At 38.8% G+C, this 12211-nt stretch overlaps 1 protein-coding gene across 7 annotated transcripts in view; it reads left to right on the top strand.

Annotated features, from left to right (window-relative positions):
* The window catches only part of EPC1 (enhancer of polycomb 1), a 101503-nt gene that overhangs the window by 54487 nt on the left and 34805 nt on the right, over positions 1–12211 (top strand). For all 7 annotated transcript variants that reach the window (XM_073334417.2, XM_073334416.2, XM_073334413.2 and 4 more), the window contains 4 exons: positions 9822–9981; positions 11218–11363; positions 11453–11659; positions 12034–12182. In XM_073334417.2, coding sequence (XP_073190518.1) covers positions 9882–9981; positions 11218–11363; positions 11453–11659; positions 12034–12182 — 602 coding nt within the window. In that variant the 5' untranslated portion in view covers positions 9822–9881. The remainder of the gene's footprint in view (positions 1–9821; positions 9982–11217; positions 11364–11452; positions 11660–12033; positions 12183–12211) is intronic.

The following is a 12211-nucleotide window of genomic DNA, read 5'->3' as shown; positions in this document are numbered from 1 at the left end:
GAGGGTAACAAAAATGATTAGGGGACTGGAACACATGAGTTATGAGGAGAGGCTGAGGGAACTGGGATTGTTTAGCCTGCGGAAGAGAAGAATGAGGGGGGATTTGATAGCTGCTTTCAACTACCTGAAAGGGTTCCAAAGAGGATGGATCTAGACTGTTCTCAGTGGTAGCAGATGACAGAACAAGGAGTAATGGTCTCAAGTTGCAGTGGGGGAGGTTTAGGTTGGATATTAGGAAAAACTTTTTCACTAAGAGGGTGGTGAAACGCTGGAATGTGTTACCTAGGAAGGTGGTGGAATCTCCTTCCTTAGAAGTTCTTAAGGTCAAGCTTGACAAAGCCCTGGCTGGGATGATTTAATTGGGGATTGGTCCTGCTTTGAGCAGGGGGTTGGACTAGATGACCTCCTGAGGTCCCTTCCAACCCTGATATTCTATGATGTAATTGCAGCTTCCCCTTGCCTCCCCCATCAGAATCAATTATTCTGCCTGGTATGGGGGGACACGTTAATTCTGTGCTAGGCAATGTTGCAGAATTGCCCCAGGAGTAAAGTTTATTCAGGGCTTTGTGCTGTTGTTACCCGATTCTGGCTGAGGTTGTTTGGAGCTACTGCAATACAAATAACTATCAAATTAATAATAAATAGTAAATTTAATTGGGACTACATTTACATTATTTAGACTGATAACCTATAACTTAGAAATCCAGCAGTTGGATTTTAACCAAATTCTATGTAGTCAGGTGTTAATGGAGGGGAGATTCTTGGTCATTGAAGACAAGTCTGCTTACACAAAGGCTGATTTGATCCAGTCGTAACACACTTTCTTCTGCATTTTGAGTAGAGTAATGCTAATAATCTGTAGTAATGGTATTTTGTGTTTTCAAAGCACTGTACAAATATTACTACTTCACAATTCTTTGTGAAGTAAGTATAAATCCCCCTTTTTGCAGATGTGGAAACAGCTACAAAAAGGTTTTAGCTTGTGCAGTCACATCAGTGCCCTAACCAGAATTAAAATAAGTTTCTCATACCTTTGTTCAGTACATCAGACCATAATGTCCATTTTACTATAACTGCTGTATAAGTATTTTTTGTTGCTCCTTGTTTTCTCACCTTTTTTCATTCTTTGTTGAAGCTGTAAGTAATGATAATTACTGAATAATTATGATCTATTAATTTTTCTATTAGTGAATAGTAAATTCGAACTACTTTGAGCAGATGTCTTGAAACTTCAACAGATGTATGCTTAATGTAGATATACAAAGTACCTTTTATAGGAACGTATAAAAATATAAAATTTTACTACTAAATACACCTGCCAAATGACTTTTCAAAGTCTGTTCTTTCTCAGAAAGCTGAAGATGTAGTAGTGTGTTTTTTATTTCTGGAAACTGGACTTCAAATCTTTAACAAGGTCCTAATAGTTTTCCAGAGTTATCAAGGTTTTTGCAGTGATCCGATCTGCACAATGTGCTCTGTGCACAGCTAGCCTTCAAGACCATTGAGAAACTAATTCTGCACTAGCTTTAATCTCCCTATTTGCTTAGTTTGAGCCAAATGGAACAAGTTAAATGAATTGTCAAGAAATTGCACTGGTTTCCTGTTTGCTTGTGAAAACAAACCAGTGTGCTTGACTTGAATCTAAAAAGCCCTGTGTGTGTTTGGCCATGGCTATCTGAGAGGGCATCCCAGCATTGGAGGTCAGTTGAGGTACTGGAGCTAATGATACCTTTTGATTTAACATTTGTGGACTGGTGGTAGGGCATTATCATGAAGGACCCTCCAGCTCTAAAATTCTATCTTACCACTAGTTTGACAAAATCTGTTGGCCTTAAGACCAGTCTCTTCTCCCAGGTGAGGCATGTAATATTATATTGGATGAGTTTTCCAGTGGTGACAGTAAGCACTTTCCAAAATGCCATCCCAGGTCAAATGACTTACAAGCACAAGTCCCACTGGATTTCAGTGGGACTTTGGATGCTTTGAAAACGTTAACACAGTCAAGTTTCCATGTTAGTTTGCCATATTAGTTAAGGCCCAGTGATAGTGATGGGTACATGTATCAGTGAATAAATGAGATGAGGCTCTTTCCCCCTCTCCCTCCCTTCCTTCCCCTGCCCATTTCTTCACTTTACAAAATCAGTCCAGACTGATGATTGTGATGAATTGTGTACTTGCAAGGTTGTTACAAGTCAAAATTTGAGATGCATTGGCAGACATGAGTGGAGAAATTTGTACGGAATTTACTCGTGATTCCAGGCTCAAGCTAATGATCTGAGCGCTGAAATTTACGTGTACATTTTGGGGGTTTTTGGAAGATTTTGTTGAATGGAGTGTAGTCTAATTATGGCTTTCGCTTCCTGAGTTACGCGTCTAGGCATTACAAGCTATTAGTGTGGTTTCTTCTTTCAATCGTTCACAAGTCTTTTTAAGAAGACTTTGAGCCTCAGTCATAAGACTTGTATTTGTATTTAATTTTTGTAAATGTAATTTTGCATTCTTTTCTTGTATGATTAACTTTTATAAGGTATCTTGTAACTTTTTGGCAGTTTGTTGGTTGAAGGGGAAATACATAACAGTCAATCCCAGTTTCTGATAGAACAGTGCACAAACTCATTTAGTCTCTTATCCCAATCTAAGGAAGGAGTGTCGGTGTGTGGTCTGTCTGTGGGTGTGAGTACAGGCTAAAGCCCACTCTGTAGAGTAGACTGTCATACTTGAAAACCATGGATTATCTCTAAAACTACTTTTGAACACATTGTTTATTGTGGACAGGGCCAAACTCTTTAACATTTTTTCACAATCTGTGCTTGAGACCTGAGGCATGACTTTTTGTGTGTAGAGGTCTTACTGTTTACTAGTGTGGTTGGAACGTAGTACCATCAGACATCTACCCTTCTGTGTTTAAATATATTCTTTACATGTCTAGAAAATTCAAAAAACTAAAACTTTAGATTTAGAATGGGATTGTCAAAAGCACACTGACCTAACTTCTCATAAAATTAATCAACAGGAGCCATTGACTTCAGTGGATACAGAATTAGGCCAGTGCTTTTCATGTTTCAAAAAAAGCTCATCCTTAATGAATATCTGATAAGAGTAATGTTAACCAGTTAGCATAAATATTTTTTTATTGTTTTAAAAATGTAGCGGTGTCAGAATTTTCAAAGTAGAGCTATCGGAAATCATCAGGGCAGAGAACATATTTGAAAATGAGGACTGGAATTAAAGTTGAATGAGGAAACTAGTGGACAGGATATGCAGTTCAAGAATTCCTGTACAGAAGAACTCAGTGTATGAACCATCATTTTGGGGGAAACCAACTTTAGAGAGAGAGAGATATTTCCAGAGTTGAAGCTTTGTACCATTTTGGTGGAGGGACCAGATTCAAAGGACAGGCTTTGAATGATCATTTTCACTAAACTGATTAGTGGATTAAATCTTCATGATGGTATAGGAGCAAGTTTAATTGTTTTTTCAATGGATATTCATTAAACTAATATATCTATGTCAGAATACAAATACAAATGTTTCCAACCCAAATCATTTTAATCAGGGTGGATAAAAATCAATGATTTTAAAAATAAATCAGATATTTTTATTTATTTAAATCAGGTTTTTTCCCTCAAAGCATTTTATCAAAAAAATCCATCTAAAGATAAATTATAGCTCAAATGTATCTCATCATGGAATAGGGATTATAAATTCCAATTCTATAGTATGAGACAATATATTCATGTAATGTTTAAGAAAAGTTTTGTAAATTAGTTCCAATAGTTCATGGATTAGGGACCCAATTCTATGGGGTTTCACAGGCTTCTGTATAGATTATTTAGGTTAATCTTTCTATCTACCCAATGGGACTCAGTGCACAATCTAGAAGATACCATCAGAGATGCTTAGTTTTGCAGTTTTCAAACTGGATTTGTCTCCCCAGAGGTAACATGCTTGTTAACAGCAAAAATGTTTTTAAATAAATATATAGAGGTGAGAAATAACAGACCTCAACTCTATTGTCCCTCTGCAAATTTGTGTACACAGTGAATCCCTTACCTCTCTCTAAAAGTGCAGTTTCAAAAAGCTAAATGAATAGAAGATTGTTGGGGCCGGAATAGATCTGGACAAGGAGAAGAAGTCTGGAGATAAATGCGACAAGTGAGGGACATGCTTGTTTTGTTAAAATATTATATGTTTGCTCTTTGAAGAAGAAAATCTAGAATACATAATGTTGTTGTTTTTTAGTTAAATAAAACAATTTAAATGTCTGTCTGGTGGTGGTCTCCTCCTAATACCACATGGCAAGAAAATCCTCCAAATATTAATGATTAACCTGATGAATTGGAGATAGTTCACCTCCCAATGACTTCATAAATATCTGCTTCAATTACCTTTGGTAAATGAAATAACCAACCAACCATTCATTTTCTGATATATTTTTAAAACTAACTGAAAAGTTTTCAAAATAAATCATTGTTTAAAAATGTATAGTGTGTACCTTCTAAAAATGAAACCTACATCTATCTGAGTTGTGAAGAATATGTATTAAGGTTACAACAACCAACAAGAATGAACATTTATGTAGAAAACCATGATTAAATAGTCTTCCTGTCTAGTGATTTAAATCATGATTTAAATCAATTTGATTTTTTAAAAAAATACACATAGCTGATAGGTAAACCAAAATGCACAAGACAAAATGGATCCTTCTGAGAATGCAACAGTGACCAGTTTTATCCTGCAGACTCAAATAACCACAAGCAAGATGTTTGTATGCTTTTTGAAGCTTTTAAAGCTTCAACTCCAAGCTGGCACAACTGGAACTTAACTTTCTACAAAATTGGTGGGAAAACATAGGACACAGCTACATCTGTGTATCAATCAATCAACTCTAGGATAAAGATAGACATGCATACGGAGACCTTCATGCAAGAGGAAGTAAAACAGGAATGCAATCTCAGCCCAGTCCTTGTCAGTATGTACATCAGTAGCAAAACCCAGGATTTCCACTAAATACCTGATACCTGCTGCTGATCTGGTTATACTATTGCCTCTTAATATATTTATTCAAAAGAATTTCCACTTGCTAGAAATGTACTATAAAATAGGTTCTACAGAGCAGCCTGGGAACAATCAAAACTTTTTTCTTTTTTTTTTCTTTAACAAAAAAATTCTTAAATAATATGTTCCTGGGCATCATAATAAATGTACCATGAAGCCGTGTATAGCTATAAAAATCACATCTAGACTCTTGCATGCAATAAGGAACAATTAAATAACTACCACTTTCTGATAAAACCACTAATCTATTTTATAGTATAATTCCACCTATTCTGCTGCATGGGAATGTATTCTAGTGCCATCTTTAGCTACCATGATAACAGTTGAGACAAAATTCCAGTGGAAACCATTTCCCCTCCACTTCCACTAATTACTATTTATTAGACAAGTAGACTCATTAGACTTATTAGACTCAGCAACAATGATTAGAGCAGACCTAATCAACATACAGAAAAGAACTCTAAAGTTTTGGTGCCCTCTCTGCCAAAACAGCATAGGTCTCTCTGTTACAAAGCACTAGAGCAGTGGTCTCTACGGAAGAAGACTGGTGGCCCGCCTGCGGTAAGTTGTCCGGAGGGGAACACCAGCCATGGACGCGCTGCCGCCGAAGGAAAAAAACAGCAGAGTGCCGTTGGGCGCTCCTGCTGCCGTGCACCCCCTGAGATGCATCCCAGTTTAGAGACCACTGCACTAGAGGATCAAAAAATGAATCTAATTACAAGTATAACCCCTTACCATGTATCACTCCTGGGTCTCTCAACTGTAACCTCTTTACCAGTGAAGCAAGCAACTTTACCTAAAATTAAGAGGCCAAGAAACCCTGCATTGTTAAATAAAATACCAGTCTACAGCTCAGTTGGAGGAACAGATCAAAACTAACTAATTAAACTGGTGCAAATCTATAGAACAGAACTCTTTCACTCAGTTTTTCTGTACTTTATTATGAGGTCATCTAAGGGCAGATTCTACAGTACAGAAATGGTGACTATGGATATGAGTCAGCAGTGTGCCCTTGTTGCCAAGAAGGCCAATGGCATTTTGGGATGTATAAGTAGGGGCATAGCGAGCAGATCGAGGGACGTCATCGTCCCCCTCTATTCGACATTGGTGAGGCCTCATTTGGAGTACTGTGTCCAGTTTTGGGCCCCACACTACAAGAAGGATGTGGATAAATTGGGGAGAGTCCAGCGGAGGGCAACAAAAATGATTAGGGGTCTGGAACACATGAGTTATGAGGAGAGGCTGAGGGAACTGGGATTGTTTAGTCTGCAGAAGAGAAGAATGAGGGAGGATTTGATAGCTCTTTCAACTACCTGAGAGGTGGTTCCAGAGAGGATGGTTCTAGACTATTCTCAGTGGTAGAAGAGGACAGGACAAGGAGTAGTGGTCTCAAGTTGCAGTGGGGGAGGTTTAGTTTGGATATTAGGAAAAACTTTTTCACTAGGAGGGTGGTGAAACACTGGAATGCGTTACCTAGGGAGGTGGTAGAATCTCCTTCCTTAGAAGTTTTTAAGGTCAGGCTTGACAAAGCCCTGGCTGGGATGATTTAATTGGGGATTGGCCCTGCTTTGAGCAGGGGGTTGGACTAGATGACCTCCTGAGGTCCCTTCCAACCCTGATATTCTATGATTCTATGGGTGCTCTTCAGATTATGACTGTGTGTGCAGCATCTGTGCTACCATAATATAAATAACATTAAACTCGAGGTGGAAACTCGAAAGTAGAGCTCCAAGCAAACCAGAAAAGAAATATAATACAAAAGGGTGCTAAAAACCATGTAAGTTTAAACTAGTGAGGGTAATAACACCACATAGTTGCTCAGTAAGTAATGTATGCATCTTGATGGCTTAGTTTGTTTTCATTTCAATAAAAAGGATCTTGTTTACCTATCATGCAGGCTTTGCTGTTACTCCTAGCTGTCCCCAACTATGCTACAGCAATGTAAAAATTGACAGATTTCTTAAAAGTTGCGCTGCTACCCACACTGTATAGTACCAATGGGAAACAGACCATAGTCCTCAATACTTACTAGAAAAGGAGTACTTGTGGCACCTTAGAGACTAACCAATTTATTTGAGCATGAGCTTTCGTGAGCTACAGCTCACTTCATCGGATGCATGCCGTGGAAACTGCAGCAGACTTTATTTATACACAGAGAATATGAAAAAATACCTCCTCCCACCCCACTGTCCTGCTGGTAATAGCTTATCTAAAGTGATCATCAGGTGGGCCATTTCCAGCACAAATCCAGGTTTTCTCACCCAAAATAAAAAAAACTGCAATATATAGTTTGAGGATTTGTATCAGAAATAACGACTTCTTCACAAAATCATGCACAATTCTTTATTTTTTCAATGATCAGAGGTTGTAAGCCTCATATAGTGTCTGCTCCTGGAGGAATTTTGCAGTTTTGCACCACTGCACGTGTGCAGAATTCACATGCCATGCATATTTTTAATTTTGTTGCAGAAAATAACTTCTGCTGGAAAGTCGCTATAGTTCCCCTTTTGCCCACCAGAGAGCGCTGTGGCACTAGAACAGAGCAGCCACTTCTGGCCAGCTGGGGGGGGAGAGAGCCTGTAGCGCCTTCTTCACAGTGCCTGTCGTGCCAGGTCAGGAGACTGGGGATATAGGGAAACAGACAGTATGGCGCTGCTGGGGGGTGGGACAGGGCTCATAACAGTTAGTGGGGGGTGACAGGCTGGGGTAGGGGCTGAATGGGAGTGGAGGCACAGGGGAAGGAGTGCAGGGCCACATAGGGACAGGGACGTGCCTTAGTGGAGACATGGGGACAGGGGCAGATGTGCCTGACTGAGTGGGAGAGACTAGGGGTCAGCCAGGGTCTGAATGGGGGAACCCCGCCCCCCCCAAAAAACCTGTTCCATACTTGTCCCATCCTACCCAACAACCCTCCAAATTCACACCCAGGTTCTTTCCCAGCAATTACTTCCCTCTCCCTCAGCTCCTCTGTTACCTCTGACTCCCCCAAATCTTTGCACTGCTTCTGAGGGGTGTGGGAAATACAGTTCTGTATTGTAACTTAAATGAATTATTAATCAGAGTTCTGTATTAATATGCCTAGTAAGTAATCTATTTGCCAAAAACCATTTCCTGAATCTTTTTTTATTAGCTGTATTGTTAAGACATGCTTGCTGACAGGTATTTTAAAATAAATTACCAAACTAACTGAAAGTGGAGTGATTATATGGTGTTGTCTTGACAAAATATGCAAAATTTTAAAATATTGTGTCCATAATGTTTAGGTTTTTTGGCACTTAGTTTTTTGGCACAGAATTCCCCCAGGAATAATATATCTAATAAAAAATGGACAGTGACAAAAAATTAGAGAAGCTAAAACCCAGGGTGGTAGTGTGAAGCCCTGACTGTTTGCTTGCCACAGTATCTACCTCTAACAAGTCTTAGATTAGTGGTCCCCAAACTGCGCAGTGCACCCCCTGTAGAGGGGCATGGAGGAAAGTTTGGGGGGGGGGGCGCAGCAGGGCACGGGCCGGCCCTTATGGGAGGGAGCGCCATCCAGCTCTGCCCCCAACCTCTGCTCCCAGACTCTGCTCCCACTCCCAGTCACGGCTCTTGGCCCTGGCCCCAGCCACAGCTCCACTCCTGACCGTAGCTCCCAACCACAGTTTCCAGGGGGAGAGGGGGCGGCATGTGGGGTAAGTGGGGCATGATTTAAAGTTTGGGGACTACTGCCTTAGAGTATCCCGCTGTACTTGGTATTGTTGAGACATCACCTGGAGTATTGTGTCCAGTTTTGGATACCACACTTTAAGAAAGATGTGGACAAAATAAAGAGCCCAGAAGAGAGCAACAAAAATGATAAAATGTTTTAAAAGCCTGACTGACCTATGAAGAGAGGTTTTAAAAAAAATAAAAATAAAAAAACTGGACATGTTTAGTCTTTTAGAGAGAAGAAGACTGATAACAGTCTTCAAATATTGTGTTAAGGTCTATTTATAAAGAGGATGGGGATCATTTGTTCTTCATGTCCATTGGAGGTAGGACAAGAAGTAGTTGGCTTAATCTGCAGCAAGGGAGACTTAGATTAGATATTAGGAAGAACTTTCTAACTATAAGGGTAGTTAAACACTGGAATAGACTTCCTTCCAATGAAGGTTGTAAAATGCCTGTTATAATAGGTTTCTAAGAACAAATTAGACAAACAGCTGTCAGGGATATATATTTGGGAGTGTGTGTATATATATTTGATCCTGCTTCATCATGAGGGCATGGCCTAGATGACCCCTCAAGGACTCTTCAAGCCTACATTCTATGATTCTATCCTTTTATACTTCAAGTATTTGTATTTAGCTTGACATGCAAATAACATGTCATTGAATAGTCCATAATATTTCCTTAGATACAAAATAGTGTTGCTTATACCCATAAGGGATTTTGGTTGGTGGGTTTTTTGCTATTTCTAAATAGCTGCCTCTGTACAGAAGAGAACTCTACAGCTTTCCAGTAGTCAGGGGGGGGTGTGTGTGTGTTGTGTGAGCTCCACCTACTGGAAGTCATCTTGGTGTATCCTTGTTACGTTACTTGGAACATCTCCACTAAAATGTAGTGTTAATTTATCATGTCTTGTCTTTTCTTTGTGATGTAAATACAGAAATCAACAGAAACTAATGTTTTATGTTTTTAAAAATGGGCTAGGAAAGTAAGGTGAACTCATCACACCAGATGTCTCAATAGAATGTCAATTTTCAAATCCCTTTTCTTTTTTTCTTTTTTTTTATTTGTAGGAACATCATCTTCAGCGAGCTATCTCGGCACAACAGGTATATGGAGAGAAGAGGGATAATATGGTTATACCGGTCCCAGAGGCAGAAAGTAATATCGCTTACTATGAATCTATATATCCTGGGGAATTTAGGATGCCAAAGCAGCTCATTCATATACAGCGTAAGTATAAATATTTTTAAACTGTATGTGAAAGCCTATATCCAAAATGTTCTTTAAACTGATAATTTAAAGGAATTTCTTTAAAAACCTATTGAACTACTGTTGAAACTTCCTTTCGAAGATTAATGTTTGTGCAGCATCTTAAGATGTAAACCAGTGGTGGGTGATCTGCAGGCCACACACAGCCCATCAGGATAAGCAGGTAGCGGGCCACGAGACATTTTGCGGATGTTGACCCGACTGTCCGTGAGCACAGCCCCCCGCAGCTCCCAGTGGCTGCGGTTCGCCATTCTCTTCAATTAGATGGAGTATGTTCACCTCAAGATACATTCTAGAATTCTTCAGCTGCTTCTAGAGGACTTGGTGGCCCACTTGGGTGCTGTTGCTTGTTTTCATTTTTATCTGGCTAAGAGATTTCAGCTGTTCCTTTTGGATGTGGACCTCACCACAGTCATTACTTTACTTCGGGCGATATGCTTTAATTAGCAATATCTTGAACATACCTGTGCCCCATAAACTGAATAGACTCCCAGTTTATTTCTGGATAAAAGATTGGGATTGATTTACCATCCTCTTTCTTGAGAGTACTGACTACTTCCATGATCATTTTATTTCCTCATGCTCTCTCCTGATAGTATAGGTCAACTGACGTTCTTAAGCTGACTGCCCTGTGAACAAAAAGCAGTCTTCAAAATGTTTCCTGTATGTAAAGTTAAATTATCATAAAGAGTAGATTCAATGATTGGTTAAAGATCATGCCAGATGAACCTATTTTTTATTTATTTTTGTTTTTGTTTTTCATTTAAGATACTAAGGTTACTGATGAGGGGAACTTGGTTGATGTCAATGTAGTCATCAGTGAAGCTTTTTGTTGAAATACCACATATAGTTGGGGTGAAATTCTGGCTTCCTGGAAGTAAAAACAAAAAACTGACTTCAATAGGGCCAGGATGTCACTCCAGATTCTTAGATTGGACTATAGGAAGTATACTGGATAGTAAAATGATAAGCAGTTGAATGCTTAGATATTATATTTAGTTAATGTCAGTTAATGTCTGCTTGCATTGTGTCATTGCTTCTGTTAATTTTATTCTCTTTTTATTCTTGTTCACTGTACTTTTATATCTGTTTTTAATAAAAGTATCAAGTTGTTACAATCCCAGACACTTTTGTTGTTTTTGTTGCAACAAAATACTTCCATGGTACTTCCATGTTAACATTCACTGTATTGTTTAGCTTTTAGTTTGGATGCTGAACAGCCGGATTATGACTTGGATTCAGAAGATGAGGCCTTTGTGAATAAATTGAAGAAAAGAATGGACATCTCTCCTTTGCAGTTTGAGGAGATGATAGACAGGCTAGAAAAGGGCAGTGGTCAGCAGGTACAACGTTATTTCAGATAAAAAAATTTTAAAAAAAACAACCTTTCATGTGCTGCTATTTCTTGTAACACATTGGGTTTTACATTTAGCCAGTCAGCCTGCAGGAGGCCAAACTGCTTCTGAAGGAAGATGATGAATTAATTAGAGAAGTGTATGAGTACTGGATTAAAAAGAGGAAAAACTGTCGAGGTCCCTCTCTTATCCCAGCAGTAAAACAAGAGAAGCGAGATGGTTCCAGCACAAATGATCCTTATGTTGCTTTTAGAAGGCGAACAGAAAAGATGCAGACTCGAAAAGTGAGTAGATATAAAATCTGGCACATTCTTATTGTATTGAAGCATTACTAAGTCAACTTAACTTTGAATACTGAATCTTGAAAAGAAATGGGGAGGGGGGGAAAACACTATTTGCTTGCTAATGGCACCACTCAATTGAAATAATATACAGTTTAACTACAGAAGTGTGTATCCCAAGAGTGTAACTGTCTTTTTTTTGTAGGTCACTACAAAATCGAGTAATAATAATAATGCAGGTGACTTGTAACTTGCAGTAGATATAAGTTTCTCTGTTTGTACTTTGACATGTCAAAATGCTTGATACAAACTTATTATAGAAATTAAAACAAACTTCAATGAAAACAAAATGAAAATTCTTTTGTTTATATCCACAGAATCGAAAGAATGATGAAGCATCTTATGAAAAGATGCTTAAGTTGCGTCGAGATCTGAGTCGTGCAGTAACTATCCTAGAGATGATAAAGAGAAGAGAAAAAAGCAAGAGGGAGTTACTGCATTTAACACTGGAAATTATGGAAAAGAGGTAGAGTACATCAAGACAAGATTGCATAA

Source organism: Lepidochelys kempii, chromosome 2 (genome assembly GCF_965140285.1).
Source record: "Lepidochelys kempii isolate rLepKem1 chromosome 2, rLepKem1.hap1, whole genome shotgun sequence".
Taxonomy (NCBI): Eukaryota; Metazoa; Chordata; order Testudines; family Cheloniidae; genus Lepidochelys; species Lepidochelys kempii.
This window is presented reverse-complemented; position numbering and strand designations above follow the sequence as displayed.